General features: G+C 41.0%; 1 protein-coding gene across 1 annotated transcript; it reads right to left on the reverse strand.

Moving 5' to 3' along the window:
• Positions 1-2,367: 2,367 nt before the first annotated feature.
• On the reverse strand, positions 2,368-21,381 carry SKIL (SKI like proto-oncogene). Its single transcript, XM_005525100.3, has 7 exons — positions 21,262-21,381; positions 18,451-20,374; positions 13,539-13,636; positions 11,961-12,202; positions 11,515-11,756; positions 10,260-10,484; positions 2,368-7,508 (listed from the first exon to the last, which is right to left on the reverse strand). The coding sequence occupies exons 2-7, from the start codon at positions 19,555-19,557 to the stop codon at positions 7,347-7,349; spliced, it is 2,076 nt and encodes a 691-aa protein (XP_005525157.1). The 5' UTR covers positions 19,558-20,374; positions 21,262-21,381; the 3' UTR covers positions 2,368-7,346.
• Between the last annotated feature and the right edge of the window lie 653 nt (positions 21,382-22,034).

Raw genomic sequence — 22,034 nt, forward strand, 5'->3', positions numbered from 1 at the left:
ACAGTTCAAAATTCTTTTTAAAGAGAAACTTTCATAGTAAATACAAATTTTATAGTTGTTTTCACATTTGTTTTATATTGTTGGTTATTCCCTGGGGTTTTTCTATACCTGGTTTATGGTTATTTCTGTGAAGCCAAGCTGCCAGCTGGCCTTCCATAAAATTTCCTGACATGATTCCATCTTCCTGCATAGCTTATCCTTCTACTGCACCCACCTCAGGTGGAGAATGCTGTTACTGATATCCATCCACCACTGTTACGTTGCCTGGGGCTCAATTCTAGGTGGATTTAATCTTCCCCTAAAAAATATTCCTGCTTATTTATTATTCAGGAGATAAAATTATCATCTCTTGGGTGAAAGTGCTGGTGTTCCACTTCTTGGACTGAACAATTGCATTGGACAGATCATGTGTCACCTCCTGAATTCAAAAGGAGATGACAAATTTCACTAGACTTGGAATCATTTTACACAGGGATAGTGCAGGCACATCCTAATGCACAATGTATTTTTTAAATGCTGCAAGGTATTCATTAGCATAAACATCCTTCTGTAATTCAGTCTCCTACAGTTTTGGTTTCCTTAACCACAAAAGCTTCTTAACTCCATGTTTTCTTCCACAAATGTATTTATCAAGGAATGTGCAGCAGCAAGGAGTAAATTTGGCACTTTGGTAAGCAGCACTATTCAACAGAACTCAAGCTGGTGCCCACAGGGCACAGTGTGAATTATTTCATTAATATCAATAGACAGGAGACATTTACCATTTTGTCAGTGTTATAAATCACACCACCAACAGTTAAGTGAATGTAAGTTCATAGGAGACAAGTGGACAATGATTTACAAGATCAATAAAATAAGGAACAAGAAGGACTTGCCAGCTATATGTCAAATAAACTGATACACTTTGGGCAATAGTCTTAAAAGCTGCCTTTTAAAAAGCAAGTGCTACACAGACATTTATTCCACCAACAGCGTGAGCTCCTTAAAAATCAATCTTTTTACCCTTCACTCCCAGAGTTTTTCCTTGATCTGCATTGTTCTCTCTGACAAAAGACTGGCGTGTCAATTAGTCATAGCTACCCAAGCTATCAACACCCCAGGGCTTTCTCATCCAAATGACTCACCTTGAACTTTTTCTTTACATTTTCAGCCTCATTGTTTCTTCCCTGTTTGGAAATACAGCAGTATAAAAAAGCAAGATGCGATGCCAAAATAAACAAGTTTAAGCGCTACAGTCACTTCTTAATTTTGTCCTATACTGAAGGCTGAACTCATCATTGTAATTTTCATCTTTATCCCGGTTCATATCACTCCTTTATCTGTAAAACACAGGCAAGCCCATGGTAGCATTAAGGGTTTGCAATTATCTGAAGCTTCAATAGTATTTCCTATATGGGAGAGCAGCTCCTTAATACAAAGTATTTTTGCACTGATTTGAGGGAAAAAAAACTACCAAAATGCGTGTGAATCTGCTTTCTTAAGCATCAAGAACAACAACATAGTATGAATAAAATCCCTCAGAAAATTTCCAAAGTATTATTTGTAGCAAAAGTTATATTTTACTACAATGTAGGGGGGGGGAGTTTAAGTGACCAGCAAGAGTTTATTGTTATAAGTGGTGGAAATTCCATGTAAATGAAAGACTTGTGGAAGAACATGCAGCTTAGAAACTGCTCCCTCTTTTCTCCTCCATTGCTCCTTCCTTCTCTTACTCTGATTTTTCTATTTAATCTCCCTGATGCTACACAAAAATGTTAAGGTAATATAATCACATGGTTTACAAAAAGAACTCCTGAGAACCACTCACCATCAGCAGTAACTATTTTTTCAGCAAATAAAGTAAAATTCTCATTTCTGATTTGAACTTTGTAAAATCTCAGCATTTAATCTTGCAATGTGTGTTTTTAATGTAATTTATTACTAAGCTATGGAAGAGTTGTGAACAACTTACACATTGCTTGAGCAGTCAAGCAGCAACAAAGCTGGGCACCAGAGAACTTGCCAAGTACGCAAGTTCTATTTTTGGGTATAAACACCAAATTTACGCCAACATACATAGAAAGCTTGGTGCCAATACCTTTACAGAATCTTAAGATCTTTAGAAAGTGGATCCATGGGGAGAGACAGCTTTGATCTTGTAGATTTTGCTTAAAATATCTTTTAGAGAACTGGGGATCTGCTGCAGGCTGTGGGAGCTCTGCTAACAAGTTTCAGTATAATCAGAATTTAATTTACTGTAATCAAAGCAAGGAAGGCTCTGTCCTTAGAAAAGTACCGAGTTAAACACCTTCAAAGAGCCAAGTTTAGAAGTCAGTGTTCAAAAATAAGACAGAGACAAGTGTTGTGACATTACAGTTCTTTATTTGTTTTTGAGTCCACGATCTATACAGGTATTTACAGGGCATGGAAATGGATAACAGCACAAAATACAATTGAGGTATAAGCTAAGAGCACAGTATGTCATGTTTCAATAAATATAATTCAAAATTTGTAAACTAAGTGACCAGATAGATGCATCTTGTCTACTAAAACCATATAAAATATCTGTTAAATCTCACGTGAGGTAGAGGACAGTTTTGTGTGTCATGTAATGCAACCACAGCAATGCTGACAATAAGACTGTACATCATTGGCAAAGTATTAAAAATTGTTGAATGCACTGATAGTTTTTCCTATGGTTTCAGAATAGTCACTCAACCTGTTGCCTTGAGCTAACACGGACTGGGTTGTTTTGCAGCTACTTTCTGTCGTTTGAGAGAATTATACTGGCATGTCAACAGCAATAAATACTTTAGAGAGTGAGGATGAAAACACAAAAAACGTTCTGTCAATCACAGAAAGCAACGTGATGGCAACGAAATATTCAGACCAACCTTTTATTATTTCCTAGAATTCGTTTAAATACAGTACAGCTGTGCTTTCCTTTAAGTGAGGTATCTCTTAGAAGAAAAAAAAATCAATTGATATCGTTACACTTAATTAATTTTCAAATAGCAAAATTTTATACCGTGTTTGCTGTGCTTGATGAAGTGCTTAAAACTCATTTTTCAAGCATTTTCCAACTGAACCACTAATCCTGAAAAGAACAATTTGCTAAGTAATGGAGACACACTATAAAATCATCGTGCAATTTGTAAGCAATAACTGCTTTCACAAAAGCTAAAAAATTACTGTATTTTTTAAATAGATATAAGCAGCAAATAGAAAATTCTACAGACTTTCTGTAAAGAAAACAAATGAGCACTCACACTACAAATGTAATGAGCAAAAAGAAAGTTGAAATTTGCAGCTTTCTGCTGCTTACTATCAATGGCTTAAATAAAATTATCAAAATATCGCAAGCACAGATTAATAGGTAGGAGAAATTACATCTTTTGTCCACTTCACCATGTTATAGAAAACTCTGTTGTGTGGATTAATTACACTAATTAAGTGCAGAAAAAATACAAAGTTGTTATCTTTACTGACAATCAAAATATATACTCTACAAACAAGTGAATTCTAGGAAGCTGACCACGACAGCAATTCAAGGGCAACTTCCCAACTAATGCTAGGAAAGGTTTCCAAAAATTTCATAACACATTCTAGCTATCCCCTCCCCCAATACAAAACAAAAATGTATGAATAAAACATTGTGAATTCTAAAATACGGGCCAAGATTTATTTCTTTTCAGGCCACCAGTAGCTTTATGCTCCCACCCAACTTCTCCTATGTCACTAATTGCATTATGCCTTTACTATGTACAGATGGTTTTACACCTAAGCTATCAATATATTAAATATAGAATAAAATTAGTTTAAGAATGTGAAACATAACTACATTCATCTAAATACTCAAACTGAATGATATGTTTTACAAAAACTAAAACACAGACTTAACTAAGTTTGGAGATTTAGATAAAAATCTCTCTCGTTTAGGGACACCTGGTTACACTGTGAGTGAGGGTGTTTCCAGACTGCCAAATTTACAAGAGTTTTACCCTCTAAGCTCTTATATTTTATTGATTAAAGTATACAAAGCATGTTAAAGTTCTCTTTTTTAAAGGATAGGAGCAAATTAGGCATTCACCTTGAAGACTACTTATTTCAAAAGGTGCACTAGGCAACTTCCATCTTGGTGTAGGTGTCTAATAAAGCAACTTTCAAATTACAGACAATTTTAGGACTTTGTTCTACAGGCTTCATGTCACAACTACCTGGGAAAATTACTTCTTGCCTTAAAAGATCAACAAGCAGTGACTGAAGGCAAACCAAATAATACATAAAGTGAGCAAGCTATGACTAAAAGCAAAGACCTAATGACTGATTTAGTCTCTACCTTTAAGTGTGCACTTAAGTGAGGGCCCTCAAGTGTGCATTCCAAGTTCCTATGTCAGGCTGTAAAAGGAACCATTCCATAGAATTAGGATAAGGTAGCAAAAAAAAGGTCAACATATATTTACTCTAAAACTTAAGAGCATTATTTACAATTTACTAAAAAACTATCTTTTGGAGACTGTGAGCGCACAAAGGTCTATGGCACATTTATGTATACATTATTACTTAAAATCAGTATAAAATTGTCTACACATATGAAAATTGTTTATGTTACGTCAAGAGCCTGAAAGTAGTATTTAAGAATTTTTAAAGGATTACAATAATTTAAAATGCATTCTAACTTTAGATTAACTAAATGGAATATTTACAAAGCTACTTTTAAGGTCATTTTAATAAATGTTCCATTTCCTTTACCAGCCAGATGTTCAGAAACTATTAGGAGGCCTTATCTGTAACTGGAATTGGTAAAACTTCCTATAGCTGCTGGAGTTCTTGCAACAGTGAAAATATTGGTACAAAGGATGGCCACCAGCATTTTCAGAGCCTCCAGCAGTGACCCAAGTGCTGGCTGAAGGAACCTGGGCTACACCAGCCCTCCTCTGCCACTGCTGAACAACCGCTGGCCAAGGGGGACAGCTGAGCAGGAGGCACAGAACACAGGCAAGACCTGAATGCAAACGGAATATTCACTATCCTACTAATAAAATAATCCCAGGAGGGTTCCAAACATTCAACAGCTAAGCTATAAATCCTGTAGTGGATCAGTGACTGCAGCTGTGAGAACGAGCTTTACCAACACAGACAGCCCGAGCCTGCTCCGCAGCACTGAGAAGCAACAAAGGGACTCTCTCCATCCTTTAGCAGCAGCCAGGTGGAACTTTCCCATTTCCCAGCTCATCCAACACAGGATCTGCCAATCCCCCTGGGCAGCCTCAAGCTCTGCTCCCCAGACAGCACACCTCCAGCAATACTCCTGCCTACTCTCCCTGTATGCACGGCGCTGGTGGGTGGACAACAAAACATTCGTGGTGTTTTTAAAGCAAGAGGTGCACACACAGCCAGAAGCATTCAGTCACACCTTTCCCTCCAAACCAAGCTGCAAGGACAGGCCTTTTCCTTTTCAGTTTGTTTGGGGTTTTTTGTTGGTTTTTCTTCTCACAGGAAAAATTTGGAGATGGGACCTGAAGAAGAGAGAAATATAATCCTGGTCTTTCCTGGCAGGGGCTGGAACTAGATGATCTTTAAGATCCCTTCCAACCCAAACCATTCTATGATTCTCAACACTGACAAAGAAAATTGATTCTTTTTTCCATCTAACCTGCTTTACTTGTCAGTGTAAATATGACACAGAGCTCATAAACAAAATTGTACAGTTATTAAAAAAATCATCCTATGACTCTATGACATTTAATTTACCACCTCATTTCTCATTCATTTTAAAGATATGTGCAATTTTATCTTTCTCTGTGATATTCAGTCTTGTTATAGCATTAACAGAGAAAAAAAAAAAAAGAACAAGAGTTTTTAGTTTTACTAGTTGAAGGGGAAAAAAAACCAAAGTAGGTTTTTACTAGTGCTTTCATCCAAAATTAACTGAATTATTACGAGAATATTAAACTTAAGTACCTTTAAACTGGAAATTAAAAGCACAAGTTAAAATTACATAATGAAACACTATAATTACTAAAATATTCCTATCACTGACATGATCAGCTGATATCTACCAGCTGTATCCAGTTTTTTGGAGAGAAGTGCAAAAAAGTTTTTCTTCATCCAACTTTAGCCATGCATTTAACCCACTAGGAACCAGACTTCAGAAGTACTCAGACATTATATATATACATAAAACAGTAATTCTGTACAATTACACATTTCCCAATGTTATAGCTTAACAAACATGCTGTATTTTCTTAATTCATGGTAACCCTACCATGCCATTCAAATACAGAGACTATCAAAATGATTTTTCAAAGTGCCATACCTCAGAATTTTATATTTTAAGCTATGATCACAACATCAGTTAAGGCCTGTTCTATGTAATGAAAGAAAAATCCACAAGTTGGCAAGAAGCTCAAAGTGTGGAGGCTTAGGGTACTAAAGAAATTAATACATATTCGTTAATAAATGTTATTTTTCTTGAAAGCATTAATATCTGAAAATCAGTTAGGTCAAGCTTTCTCAGTTTCTGAAAGGAAAAGCCCCACCTTTAAGCCTTTCATTAATGTTTCTTTCATATGTACTACAGAGAAAAAAAAAAAACAGAAGAAAATTGTGAATTTTTAGCTTCCCAAAATTCCACTGTAATTGCAATTTTTTTTAATTTACAAAACCAAAACAAAACAAAAAACAACCCCTAATGTTTTCCTCTTCCAGCAGAGCAAGCAAGTGCTGGCTCTAACACTCCTTAGATTGATAATGAGTTGTTAAATAGACAACACTGAAAAGGTCAGCTGACTTCACACAATGAAATTATGGGAAAAACTCATGCTGGTAAATCACTTTTGATACTCAATCATCAACCAGTTGTGGCAATTTTTAGCTCTGCCTTACAGACAAAAAGCTACCTTTACTTTCCTCAGTTCAAGAATATTTAATTCTCACTGAAACCCAAACTATTTAAGACCTTGAAGAATTGAGGATATTCTTAATGTACTTTTATAACTGGATGTGCAATTGATAGCAAAATAAAGATACCCATATATGTTTTACAGACAATGTTAAAAGGTGTAGAGTCCTTAAGACTGCATTAGAAATAGACAGAAACTGGTCACTCTAAATCAAGAGTTTCGTATTTTTCACTGTTTGAGAAAAACACCAGTACAAATCAATGCAGATTTTCATTTGCTAGGAAAATCTAAAAATGTCTATCTATCTCTATTTATTTATATCTATGTATATCTTCAACTGGACCTGTCTGGGAAATAGAAATCTGTAGAGAACTTTTTCTCAGCACACACAAAAATTGTTCACAATCGTTAAAACCAAAACACCCTGTTTGAAGGACACAGTCGTGCTTCCTCTTCCAATTTCTATTTTCCTTTCCCATTTTTTGAAGATTTCAGGATCTGTAGCTTCAATTCTTTTATCATCATCTCCAGCTTTTCCCGGGCCTCTCGTTCCTGTCTCAGTTCATCCTGGAGCTCTTGTCTATCTGCCTCTGCATGATCCAACCTCTGCCTCAACTCTGCCAGCTTTGAAAGAAGAGAGATAGAGTCAATTTTAGCAAACTTATTTAAAACATAAAAGGGTTACAGATGGCCACTCTATGCATCCAAGTATTTCAGTCCACCAGAATTATGCAGTTATCAAGAATTATGCATTTACCTGCTACACCATTAGCAATATGCAAAGTTGCATAAACACCATGCTATAATTTAAAAAAATAGAAAATCTAATTTTAAATGCATGTAAGTTGTAGCTATATGAACTGTCACACCAGATTGTCAATAACACACAGAATCTCTGTTAGGGAAAACTGTGCTATGTCTGCATCAGTTGTGTCACAAATCCTAGACCAAACTGCATTTTTTCATCTCCTCGGTCCATTTCTCTTACCTGACAAAATATTACTTCTTTATTTCAAAGCCTGAACATATTTCTAGAAGAAACCAAACTGCCAACACTGTTTTCTGACATTCCTTAGTATAGATGAAATATTCAGAAAATCTTGAACATAACCATCTGTGTGTGTGTGTTCAAATATAAACCTGAGTCCACACAAATGTTTTCATGATATAGCTTGTGTTTAAACACAGAAATGAAGTATTTTCTTTTCCTCTTTGGAATACAAAGGCTCAAACTTGCTAGAATGTCACCAAAATTATTTGCAGTGACATCTGGAAACTTCTTTTCAAGTGTGGGTAAGTTCCTTATTGCACATAGTATACTATCAGCAGTTAAAACAGGGAGGAGACTGGAAACCAGCTATCCTCTCTCCCATTATTTATGGGGTTATTTCTTACCAAAAGACCTCACTCCATCTAAAAAAATCCATCTGCCTCTATAATGATAGGTATCTGACTGATGTACAGCATCCATCTCACTGAGAATTAGGAAAACAGCTCATGAGAAGGAAAGAGCAGGAACATACTGGGTATTTCTGGAGTTCACCAACCACTACAGAATGTACTGTGTGAAGGAACGGCTGTGCTGGTTTTAGAGAAACACATTTCATCCCTGCTTTTTTAATCAGAAATACTTCAGCAGTTCTTAGACAACAACTGGCTGTTAATGCAAGTCCTGACTGCACAAGTGATGCAGTGAAGTGCTGCAGTGCAACAGTGCCCACTGCCTGCATGCTGCAACACGTCTCTGGCTTTGATTTCCAGCTCTAAGGAAAGGCTCCAGGACTGGTTATTCTGCCTGGTGACTGACAGGGTGAAGCAACTATTTCAATAAAGTCAAAAAGGGGGACAAGACAGTGCGTGTTCAGACAGGCCTAGAAAGAAGAAGAGACTTTAAGCAAGTTGCAAATATCAAATTCTTCATTCTGTTTAATGCACAAGGAGAGCTCCTCTCAGTCCTGAGTTCTCAGACAGAAAAGGCAGCCTGGGCAACTGCTTTGAGAACACATCAGGTTAGGGCTTTTTTTAAATGCTGTATACACAGCTTGGGGAAGTTCCCTGTTCCCAAGACCTCTGCTTAACTCTGGTGTTTCTTGGAACCAGAATCTACTGCAAGATGTGATAAATGGGAAAAAAATAGGTTTGAATTATAAATTGTGAATAGATCTACCACAGAGGTAACAACAGAGTAAACTTTTACACAAGGAATGTATGTAGCTTTCAAAGTCTAACCTCAAAAGAAACACACAACCAATCTCCTTGGGGAACAATCCACAGTTTTCACCCTCCAAAGGAAGTAAGCTGCACAAGCCCTATAAAACGTGGTGTACATGATGATCTCCATAAATTAGAACACGTTGTTACTTGCACTAATAGGGCTTGTACCAGATGTTTAGTAAATCAGGCCTTAGTCAGAGAGGATTATTTCTGGCAGCAGAGGCCAGGAATCAGTGGAGTGGGATGTCACGAAATTAAATTCACGAGAAGGATTTATGATGTGAGTCTCTGCCCTACTCACCAAAAATACCAAAACCTGTCTCTCAAGTACTACCTGTTTCTCAGTTTGAATCAGTCAGAACAGGAAATACACAGTTCACAGCTGAGAATGAAGGAGCACAGAGCTTTACTGAGCTCAAGTTTTGGATTTTGTTCACTTTAAAAATGAACCTGTTAAGATTAGTTTTCTGAGATAAGGTGCAAAATAAAAAAAAATAATCATAACTACAGCTGATTTTTAAAAGGGGCATTCCAAGGTTCCCTCTGTCATTAGCTGTATTTTTTTCCCACTGGAATATCCTCCAACATAAAGAAGCAATAGTAAAAGCTAAAAAGAAAGTGAGAGGAAAAAACAATTCCATAGGTTTTCCAAGAGGCAAGAGAAACACTAATACGATTTTCATTTCCAAGAAAACTCTTGGCCAAATGTTTTGGTAGAGCCCAGAAGAGACTCATCAGATACTGCAGAAGGTTCTACCACCAAGAAGCATGAGAAGCAGCAAGGTAAGCTGCTGATCTGACAAAAAGATGGTTCAGAGGTTTGGATTTTTTTATTTTTTTTTACATAAAATAATGATAATGTTTATCATGGACAAGCCCAAATACATTAAAAACATAATTTGTTTTAAATGAGGATGTAACAGACCTCATGTTTAAGTTTAATATTTCATCAATAATATCATATGTTTCTGTAAGTTACAGTCTACCTCAGTTTCAATCAAGAACAGGGAAATAAATATTGCTGTCACTGACCTATTTTGGTATCTGTCTGTGGTGTCAGAACACACAGAGAAAACGAAACCTTAGGGTGGCTGAACAGTAACTTCACAATTTCCTGATACACTAAACGTGGTTTGTTTGAAATAAACCTTCCCATCTCACCTGTGCTGCATATTCAGCTTCCTTATCTTTTTCCAAATTGGAGTCACAGCTACATTTTTGTTTCAAGACTTGGTCCAGTTTCTTCTCCAAGTCTCTCTGCTCAAAATAAAATTCTTCCATTCTTTGTGCATGCTCTGCTTGCAAACATTCGAGTTCTTTTTGTAAATTCTGCTGCTCTTCAGTCAGTTCCTTCATAGCTTTAGAGTTGCTTAACATTTCCACTTCCTGCAAAGAAAGATCAAGATCACATACTCCTTCCTTCTAACACCAGAGAAGCAAAAAACTTGAATTTAATGGTGTTTCTGGAACCAATGAGGCCAAAAAGACCATTTGTAACTACCAATAACAACAGCCTGATAATGCCTTTTATCTACTTAGCAATGACAGCATGGAATTCTGTAATATCCATCTAATTTTTAAGGAATTATATTTCCAAGTACATGAAGCTTCCAGAAACAAATTTGCACTTCCAGCAGTGAACCTCAGGAAGCAGCAGCACTGATTCACTAAAATATACTTTGAAACAGTAAACATGCAAGAAGTGTAGCATCAGAAAACAAAATTGTTTGATTTCTTTGTCCACTGACATTTTGATATTCTTAAACTTGTATTTTTTTAAAACTTATCTCCAAGCTTTATCTCCAAAGAGGTAAACACAGCAGAACAAATTTAAAGCAGCAGCTCTAGGGCCCTACCTGAGCTCCCAGATCCTGAGATTAACATTTAAATTAAAATAAAATAAATTAAAATATTAGGTCTGTTTCATGGATGAAAGAAGCAAAGACAGTATATAACTGAATTCAGAAAACAGAAATGTCACAAATGAACACCAGCCTCTAAAATCATCCATTATTAAAGAAAAGACTAAAAATAAAATCCCTAAAAGCATGCCTTAACAACTGAGTGTAGGAAGGTGGTCTTTTTTATACAGGGCAGTGGTAAGACCATTCCTAGAATACTGATAGCTGCATCTTTAAAAACCTGAAAACTGAGAAATTTTAGAGGATACAGCAAAAGCAGGAGCTGCTTGGACCCAGCAGCTACATATTGAAGAGACACCGCTTATTAGTGGGCTCAAAACTCATGAGCATGAGGGATATCGAAGATTTGGTGTCTGGATTTAAGCTGAGGGAAAGATGATCTGTGTGCTTTGGTGTTTCTACATGATACAATCTGTGATGTTGACTGTGGAGCCAGCAAGCTCACGCCAGCTCCCTGCTGCCCAGGGGGAAATGCACTCAGACTGCCACTGTACCATTTGGAGCTGCTGCTTCCTTCGCAAAATCGTGTTTAGCTTTTCCTGCTGCTTGATGTAGGTTTTCATTACTTCTTCCATGATCCTTCCCTTGTCATCCTCACAGCTGATGTCTTTCATGAGGGTGGGGGACAAGGTTCGTGCATCAGCACCTCCCTCACCACGGCCAGAGTCTCTGGGGATTTTGGAAGAAACACGCTCAGATTTTCCACCTCTCGCAGAATGAGCTGACACAGGAGGATCTACACAGGAGAAAACAGAGAGCAATAATCACAGAAAGTTCAAATTCCAGAGTGGAAAAAATGAAAAGAAAACCAAGATTACAAAAAGGTGGAGGGAATTTTTGGAAACCTGAAATAACATCACAAAATTCTAGCTCAGTGTAAAGTTTTCCAAAATTCTGTTGTATAAAAATCAAAGACTTCATTATAATTTGCACTACTCACCTAAACGTTTATTTGGCTGCTCCACACCAGTTTTCAAGTCAATTTTTTCCTGTTCTTCAAGAGAAAGCTCTGGATAGGAGGCAGCTTTTTTGTGCTTTCCACTACTGAGTTTCTTCTCTGACTGCCCAGGTGAGGATTTATTAACTTCTGAAGCTTTTACTGTTGTTTTTGCAACATCCTTATATTGAGATGCAAGAGACACATTTGGGGCAACCACTTTATCACACATATAAAGGTAGTAACTGTAACAGAAGAAGAGTAAAATTCATAGTGAAAGGTAAGACATAATAAATGATGGCTGGTTGAGAGCAGCAAGTTTAATTTAACATGAGTTCAAACTGTGAAAGCATCAATGAAATATAAGCACATCTTTTTTTAATTTTTCCTATGCAAAAGGGAAGCCTAACAACCCACTCAATCTTTACTGAGTAGATTATCTTGATAAGGTTTTGAGGCTATCAAACAAGTAGATTTTACAAACATGGCTGATTAAAAAAATTACAGAAAATCATATGAAGACTTTATTTAGATGCTAAGAGTGATATTAGAATTCCACTGAATCCAGACTCTCCAGCATTTTCATAATCCTTATATTAGCAATGGAAGATGGGGAGATGAGCAGTGAAGTGGGAATGAGCACCTCACTCAAGTAGCAAAGCTGTGTTCTGACAGTCCTGGACCCTCCTTCCCAAGTACACTGAGCTGCTCGTTTGGATTTTCACAGCTCCTGGACTCCTGGGAGCACCCGTGTCCCACCCTCACCTCACCACTGCAGAGGGAAGAGAGCCCCAGGTGTGTTCAGCTCAGTGCCAAGATCCCCAGTGCCGCTGTCTTCAACACTTCCCTTTCTCCTGGCTCTGAAGGAAGGCACTGGCAGGAACAGAACATGAGGGCCCATCACAGAAATTCCTCCACTCCCTTCTCTGCGTGGGAACCAGTGTGATGTGTGTGCAACAAAAAGGGTCTGCTCTGACCCAAATTCGGGACCTTTGCAGCCACAGGGGGTGAGGGCAAGAGGAACAGCAAGAATAATTGTTTCCTACACTGCTGCAGGTGACAAACTGGGTAAGGAGTCAAGGAAATGCATTTGGTTTCTAAAACCAGGAACCAGTCCACAGACAATTCAGCTGCAGCCCTTGTCCCACTGTGGAAGAAATCCTTCAAACACCTCTTGGATATCTTTTCTGGAAGGAAATTAAGTTGTCCTCGTGGTAAACAGGCCTTGTGCAGCTTTCCACATGCATGCATTATATTACAATATGAAAGATCAAAAGTTACCTCTGTCACTTCTACTAAGAAAGGGAAAATTTTAATTACATTTCAATTGTATTGCCTGCTAAAGAACACCCAAAGGTCTTGAGTCCTATACTAAAAAAACACTCATAAGCAGTTCATTAGTATTTACACTAAGAAATGCATAAAAATTTAGGGTTAAATCATTCCTGTGTGATACCTTAAGAATTTTCCTAACAGTTCAGGTTGCAAATACATTTTTTTTCAGTTTGAATTATCCCTAAACAGCCAAAAGTATTTGAATACTTGACAGTGCTTACAGTTCTACGTAGGAAACTCACTTACCTGGGGTGGAAAAAGGAAGGTGGTTGAGGATCAGTTTCTGTTTCTTGCTTTATAACTGGATACCACTGCGGTAATTCCAGATTCTGCTGTGGCTCTGCCTAAAGGAAAGAAAATAAATTGGCAATTGAAACATGGATACAGGTTATTTATATTTTCATAAACACTCCTCAGAGAAACAGCATTTACACCATTAATACATTAACAATTTACATCATTAATACAATAGAAACTGAGGTACCAGGAAATGGGGTGTCTTTGGCAGAGGGGCAGGATGATGCAAGCCACAGAATTTTCTCTGATCTCAAATTTACCACTGTGGGCAAAATAACAACGAAATTGAAGGAAAATCTCTTTACAGACCTATCTAAAAGCACTGCTCAGTTTCCAGAACTCTACTAAACAAGCTTGGGAGAAACAGAAAGCAGAAACTAGGATTCCCAAAAGGCTGTAGGAGCTTTTTATAATAATGTGTCTATATAAAGGAAGCACCTGCCAGATACTTTAATTCAAAATTAAATGGAACACTGTGCTGGTGTTCCAGAGACAGAACTTTCCTCAGTCATCACAATTTTTTATTACACCACCAGGTAAAGCTGCTCCCAGTAACATGAAAATGCCAATTCCTCTGCAGTAGCAAACAAAATTAACTCAAGTGCATCAGAATATATAATCTTAAAAACTTCTGTGTATTTTGCATTTGGAAAGCAATTCTTGCTCTGTGCATCTCAAGAAATGTTTTCAGAATTACTCTTTACTCAAAACTCCTGGTGATACTTCATACTCCCCTGTGAAGTTGCTCTTAATTTCAAGTGAAAGGTGTCTCACCATATATTTACAATATTCTGGTGGCTAGGAAATGGATTTGTAATTTCACTGTATTAGAACAGCCCTGGGATGTGGGGTTTTGGGTAGGGTGTGGTTGGCTGACCCCAGGGAGCTGCCAAGCACCCAGAGAGCAGCTCCCTCAACACCATCCCCAGGGCATGGAAGGGAAAAGAGCAAGAAAGCTCCTGGATCAAGATAAAGTTGGTTTAAGAGGTGAAGGAAAAACACAAGTGAAGCAAAGGGCATGGCTCAGTCCCTCCCTTAGACAACTGCCCAACCACCCTCAAACAACCTCCACCTTGGATGCCAAACCCTCTTTCTCCTCCTTCTATCCCAGTTTTCATTTCAGTAGCCAGAACACTGGTATGTTAGCCACAGTTTTAGCCACAAATCCAAAGCACAGCACTATAAAGGCTGCTACAAAGTAAGTCAACACCATTCCAGCCAGACCCAATGTCTTCGACAAGCTGCTCAATTAAAGAACAGCTTATAAAGCTAAAAAAGTTTAACAATCCTGTATTGAAACTTTTATGTAGTGCTCTAATATCTTCACAACATCTTAGGTGCTATATTATCACGTCTTAGGTGCTATATTATCAGAAAAGTTTTGTATTTACACCCTATGGAATAAACTTTTAGAGAGCTTCATCCCTGGCAGTGGGAGACCCCCAGTGAGACTGGTGTGACCTGAGCCATGGTCTGCACAATCCAGCACCACCCCACCAACCCCACCCTGACCAAAACTCAGCTCCCCAGTGAAACTGAAATTCAACTCCACCCCTGCAGCTCCTCAAACCATTTCCAACACAGACATGGAACACAAGGAAGAGAAGATCTGGAGTTGTAAATTCATAAAAAGGCTTTAAATAAAAAAGATTCAAACAATCTCTAGAAAAATGGCCTCATCCTGACACTTGTCAAGTTTTTTCTACTTACTCAAATCATTCTAATAATTTAAGTAATCACATATAATCTACCAACATTGCAGCTAGTATGCAGTGATCTGATTTTAGCTTCAGATCACATTTGTCCATATTTTAGGACTCACATTTTAACATGCTTATATATTTACATATGAAATTATCAGGTCATCTCTATCTTCAAATTACTAGGTCAGATTTTTCCCTTTTTTTTACCTGTTTCAAATGTAAACTGAATTTACTGTCTACCCATTAGTGTGAATCTTGCAAATGAATTTCATAGCATGCAATCAAATTTTCAGTTAGGAAAGAAAATGAAATGTTACCATAAATAAATGAAGTCTTTTTCTAACAGGATTCTTCCCTCACGGTTCAAGTAAATGAAATAAGGCATCTATTTCAATATAAATCTCTACGGCTATTTCATTACCCAACAATTTTTTTGTTTTATATGCTCTTAAATAATTCCGTAAACACAACAAGTTGAATTGAATTACTTCTACTCAAACTGTTTAAAAGGGTTACATGAAAAGTGACTTGTTTTCCTTCAAGGCTAGTTGGACAAACTGTTCTTTAAGGAAAAAACATAGAGGTAAGTAACGGTTCCAGTGTAATCATTAAGCCAGTAGTTTTAGCAGAGACTGGATTTATAAAACCCTCAGGAGAAATGTTAACCCCCCACACTGTGAGATTTCCCCCACGCACTGTGACCAGCTCAAGGAATCAGCCTGAGAAGCAAAACGAAGTCCTAGTGCAGAGATGATGAGAAACTGTTGCAAAGTCAAAGGGAACAAGGATCTGTCAGCACAGGAATCAGCAGAGACTCGGTGACAGCTGTTCCATGAAGAGCAGGTGGATGTTGCACTGCAGTCTAGAACTCCACAGAAAATTATGACAGTCAAGCACGCAGCTTATAGCTTTCTTATTAGCACAAAGAACAGAAAGGAATTAATCTCAAGAGTACTTTGCTCTTAAAATATTGAAACTAAAGCGTATTTGCACTGTGAAGTGAATAAACTCAGAGTGAAATGTTAAGTAGAAAGGCAAAGAATGGGATCCAGGATGCTCCAAAGACTATGTGACTTAATTAATTCTTTATTACTAGGTGAGGGAAAGACCTAGTCAAGGGCAACTGTTCTTCCTAGGCCCTCCAAGATAACCACTAAGATGTGTCAGCACTTCTGAGGACTGACTCAGCAAAGGTGGTGAGGAGGTGACAGAACAGCAAACAGAACATCCTGCTGATAAATTCCCCTAGCACTGTAAGGAAAGGGAATGGCTACGTGTTGTACCTGATACCTCTCCCACAACACAGAAATGAGGAAAAGAAGTTGTGGCTGCTCCATCCCTGGAGGTGTTCAAGGTCAGGCTGGATGGAGCTGTGAGCAATCTGGTCTAGTGAAAGGTGTCCCTGTACAGGGCAGGGGAGTGGAATGAGATGATCTTTAAGGTCCCTTCTACCCTAAAGCATTCTGTGATTCTGTGAAAAGACAACTGAAGCAGCCTAAGCTCCCCCAGGACAAGGCAAGGGAAACCATACTCCAACACTGCCCTCCTAAATGCTTTTACTCTTTTGTACTTCCCAGATGAATATCCACAGAATAGAAAAACCCCCAAAACCTCCCCCACCATTGTATTTTGTTCAGGTTTTCACAGCTTCTGACTCTGGTTTCACACGTTGCTTTGTAAGACAGAACTACACAGGTCTGCAACAGAAGACTGCAGGAAGTTTTACAATTTCATTTGCACCAGTCCAGTCCAAATTACTGCCACTGCTAATTTCAGCTGGGTTTTTTTCATCTTTGCACATGAAACTGAAAGATCTCATTGTCTGAAATCTGCTGCTGTGGGAAGAGAAGCAGCATTTATAGGTGTGAACATGGAAGACTATTTCCACCGATGCATCCACCATGCTGTAATTCATTTCCCACACTGGCATCGCAAGAATAAAGACTGACATGTCTTTATCAGTTGAAAAGCGAAGTCTCTTTGCTAGGAGACTGCATCTTCAAATTCAGCATGTGGAAGCATGCCATACTGCAGACTTCCATGGGAATCTGCTGGTAAAATCTCTTCCTGCAGACTGGCACCACTGTAACAATACCTGTTACTACAGTCAGCCTTCCTGCAACACCAACTTTTCAGAAATTTCTGCTGAAAGGTGTCAGCTCATAGCACCCCTTTTTGGGCTCAACCATCTGCGCTGCTCTTGCTGCTATTTTGAAATCCACCACAAAACATCCAACAGGCAACATGGATTTATCATCAAACCAGCAGCCATTAAACACACACAGAAACAATGAATACACTGAAAAGAAAAAGTCATGGGGCAGAAGCCATTAAAAACCTACTGAAGTTCAAATTATATCCCGAAAGTGGCCTTTCTATGAATGGGAACATCTATGATATTAATGTTTCTCTGCTGCTTGTCCTATTGTTTAAAGTAGAAGCTCTCCAAGGGACAAATAAGCTCTGTATTTTGGAACCACAGCACTGACTTGCAGCAGTATTTTAGGAAAAAATAAGATGTCTATTATTAACTATTGTCAAGATACCGGCCTACAGCTCATTACTTGGGCTGCTTAAAACCCCCTCTTTTTGGCATATTTCACTGCACAAGTGGTTTAAACAGAAAGCTCTTGCTGAACAAGCAGACTTTGGGCTTTTAAATAGCCATTGAGCAAAGCACCATTACCCTGCACACAAGTCATGAGATGGGTGGCCAGCAAGCCAGGTTGCCATCCAGCCCACGTGTGCATGCTGGAGTACAAATAACAAATTAAGAATTCATTTGTAGTACTTGATTTTCAAGCTCCTTTTTGCTTTGCTCAGCTGCTGCAGCACACACTGTGTAAAACCTACCCAAAGGTCAAATGGGAGAAAGAAAATTTTCACAATAGCCTAAATTTTCCAGTCTGTATACCTTAGGCAGAACAAGAACCAACAAAGCCAAGCCAGTCAAATGGTTACTTGCAGCCCAAAGAGGAAAGAAATTACCACCCCTCTTAATGAGAAATGTTATTTCCATGGTGAAGCTCTCACAAATTTAACTTAGGCTTGATGTGACAAGTATTCCCACTTAGAGAAGCCAAGTAATGCGCTTCTAAAACAAGTATTTACGTGTGAGCAGAGAGATCTGGGAGTTTTACAAGATCGGGTGAACTTACTTTGGACCGAGCTCTTTTCTGATTTTTCTCGCTGAATTTCTCCTTCATTTCCTCCAAGAGATGCTTCAGCTCTCTCTCCTCTGATGTGCCCAGGTATTTTTGGTTAATGTGCAGGTAGCAGTGCCACTTGGCCGACTCAAACCCCCAGTGGCAGGTCCTCTTGTCTGGGGATCGGTGTGAATGCATCACGAAGGTCTGGGGTGAGAACATCCCGTAGCATTCCAAGCACTGGATACACGGGTCATCCGGGGCAAGGTAGAACTGAGGTGCAAACAAGCCCTGGCACTTGCCCAGGCATTCATGCTCTACTTCGAAGGCACTGCCAGTCTCTTTCAGCTGGGCCAAGGTATTCTTGCCAGGGAGGAAACTGCCACTTTGGGGAAAAGTGCGAGGGCGCAGTAAAGCATTGCATAGTCTCTGAGCATCTGTCAGCGTAATGAGCCCACAGGACGGAGCGTTGAATGGAAGAATTCCCAAAACCTTCAGGATGTGAAGCTGGTCAGAAGTGCACCTTGAGCAGTAGATATAGAGCTCATCACACACCGTGTTGATCTGCTGCAAGGAAAAGTCTCGGAGAACCGAATTCAACACTTGAGGCAAGCAAAGTCTTTTTTCTCCTCCGACTTTAAAACAAGAAATGGATTCCCCCTCCAGCAGAGTCTGGGTGAGTTCTGTGGAGCTGTCTGGAGGGATGAGCAGCGGACCAGAGAGGATTTGTGGTGATGGCAGAGGCAGGAAGACAGTGGGTGACATACTTTCCTGGGAATACCGAGCTGAAAAAGCTGCAGGTCCACCCAGCGAACTCTGGCTGCTTAGGTGGAACTGTGCCAACGTGTGTTTCAAACCTGGATTTAAACTCAAAGGCTCAGAAAGTGAAGCACTGTTTGGCTTGGCAGCTTCCCCATCAGCCTCCACTGGAGTTTCATCATAGTCATCCAAGTTTTCCTTCTTTATTGTTGGCAATTTATTTATTACGACCTGTACTTTGTTATTTACATGCATTTCTGTCATTGCTTTTTTCAGGGGAGGACTCCCATCCTCTTGGATCCTGCTCCTTTTTTGGTCTGAAACCAGACCTAGAGGGAAGTTTATCTGTGGGCTTTCCATCGCTAAATGCTAGAGCTTTAATTAAGTCAGTCCTGAATGTGCATTTTCTTGCCTTTTCATATAAAAAATAGTTTCATGTGATCTTGGATTACCTCAGGTACACCAAGCTGCACGCCCCTCTCACTGAAACATTACTTCTTCAGGATCCAACAGTAAAAACTGTAATCCATTTTGCATATAATACTGCAAAATTACTAATGAAGGCTACACTATTTTCTTAGCTATTTGTAATTTTATAATATAAAAACCCCAATGCAATATGTATACAAAACGCTTTCTTCATACCCTACCCACTATTTTACACAGTAGTTTTGTCCAGCAATCTAGTAAAAAATGATGCGCTGATGCATGTTCATCCTTGATCATTTTTTTTCCTTTAAAAAATATATTGTCTTTTCAAATAAGTCTCTATTTAAATATTAAAATAGAAAAACGGGCTCAGTTAGAAGAACATCAATCTTAACACAACTGATCCAAAACGTAGCTTAGGTTGTGTGAAAATTTTATTCAGCACTTTCAGCTCCCAGAGATCAAACACAATCTTAAGGGCTTGCTGTATTGTGCTGCTAGCTTTATGATTTCACCACCACTGTGACAGCTACTATGGCAGTTCACAAATAAATCCTGAAATTAAAGGCTGATCCAGATCGACGGCAAAAACTAAACGTCCCTAGAGAGTCACCTTTCGCCCAGATGTCACTGGTGTGTGTCAGAATTTTCCCAGCCCAAGTTATTAGTAACAGAGGTGAGATCCAGGCCATGGGCTGAATTCATGCCGTGTGCTAGCACAGACTTTCTGCCAATCCTTCCTGATAACCTGTGAAAGAGAGAGAGGCCGATCAAGCAATCCCAGAGTTTGCTCAGTACCTAAAGGGGCTTCAAGGGAACTGGAGAGGGACAAGGACATGGAGTGACAGGACAAGAGGGAACAGCTTTAAACTGAGACAGGGAAGGTTTTGATTTGATACAAGAAATTATTCTCTGTGATAGCAGTGAGGTACTGGCACAGGTTGCCCAGAGAAGCTGTGGCTGCCCCATTCCTGGAAGCGTCCAAGGCCAGGTTGGACAGAGCTTGGAGCTCCCTGGGATAGTCGTCCTGCACCTGGAAGATGTCCCTGCCCATGGCGGGGAGGGTTGGAAGGAGATGAGCTTTAAGGCCCCCTCTAACCCAAACCATTCTGGGATTCCCTGTCAGAGGCAGGTTGCGTTTCCCAGGAACTCGCGGAACGCCGGGACAAGCCCCCGACCGACGGGCGATACCGGCGGGGGAGGGGGCGGTCCGGAGCGGCTCTCCCGGCGTGCACGCCCGAAAGGACGGGCGCTCCGGCGAGCCGCGGGCCGGGCACCGACCCCTCACCCCTCCCGGGACGCCGCATCCCGCCGCTCCCTCCTGCGCTGTGACTCACCCCGGCCCCGCCGGCACCGCTCCGGGCACGGCTCAACCCTTCCCCCTCCCGCCGCCGGGCTCGCCCCTCCGCCCTGGCCGGCTCCCCGCTGTCCCCAGCCGTACCGCGCCGCTCCGCCACCCCCGTGTCCCTCCCCCCCTGCCATCCCCGGTACCCCGCTCCCCCTCTCCCCGCCGCCCCCGCCCCGCCCCTCCGCATCCGCCGCCCCCTCCCATCCCCCGGCGGGCGCTCCCGCCCTTCCCCCACGGCTCCGCCGCCCCGCTCCCCGCCGTTCCCAGCAAGTTCCCCGGCTGCTCACCCGGCGCCGCGGGGGCTCCGGCGGCCGCGGGGAGCGGAACAGGCGCCGCACTCGCGCCGCCCACCCGTGACCTCACTGCGGAGACCGAGACGGCGGCGGCGGCGGCGCGCGGGCACGAACCCGCCGGCGGCGCGCGCCGGCCCCGCCCACTGTCTGGGGCAGCGGCGGGAGCGCCCGCCCGCCCCTCCCCCGCCCGCCGCCGCCTCAGCGCCGGGAAACCCGGCCCAGCCTCCACCCCCGCCGCCCGCGGGGAAAGCGCAGGAAGAGAAATAAAAAATAAAATAAATAGATAAATGTATATAATGTATATTAGAAAGTGAATATACATGGAAAAGTGTCGTTTCTGCCCGACTTCTCCTCAGCCCGCCCGGTCAGACCCGGCCCCGCGCCGCCCTGCCGCCGCTCCGTCAGCGGGAGCCGAGAGGGGCCGGCTGAGGGACGGGGACGGAGCGGCAGCTGGGGCGGGGGAAGGGAGAGTGGCCATGGCAGAAGGGGAAAGCCAGGCGGGAGGAGGACCAGGCGCTGTCGGGGAGCTGTCAGGCGTGTCTCTCCCCTGAGGCGCGACGGCGGCGGCGGGGAGAGGCCGCCAGCGAGGGGCTCTCCGTGACTGTCCCTCAGTGAACTGTCCCGCAGCGACGCTCCCTCAAAGGTCTCTCAGTGACTGTCCCTCAAAGAGCGTCCCTCGGCAAGGGTCTCACAGTGACTGTCCCCCCGCGAGGGTCCCCACAAGGGTGGGCTGTGCCCTGGCACCCCACTGCTGGGGACGGGGAGAC

The sequence above is a fragment of the Pseudopodoces humilis genome, chromosome 11, assembly GCF_049639895.1.
Source record: "Pseudopodoces humilis isolate 2021_Gansu_Grassland_sample_001 chromosome 11, ASM4963989v1, whole genome shotgun sequence".
Lineage (NCBI taxonomy): Eukaryota > Metazoa > Chordata > Aves > Passeriformes > Paridae > Pseudopodoces > Pseudopodoces humilis.

What these genes read in the sequence shown, in the direction of transcription:
- SKIL (XM_005525100.3), bottom strand. Translation starts at nt 19,557, where the DNA reads ATGGAAAGCCCACAGATAAACTTCCCTCTAGGTCTGGTTTCAGACCAA. An exon ending in AGAAAAGAGCTCGGTCCAAA is followed by an intron (nt 13,637 to 18,450) that starts GTAAGTTCACCC and finishes TCTTTCCTTTAG; the next exon opens with GCAGAGCCACAGCAGAATCT. An exon ending in AAGCTGAATATGCAGCACAG is followed by an intron (nt 7,509 to 10,259) that starts GTGAGATGGGAA and finishes CTTCTTTCAAAG; the next exon opens with CTGGCAGAGTTGAGGCAGAG.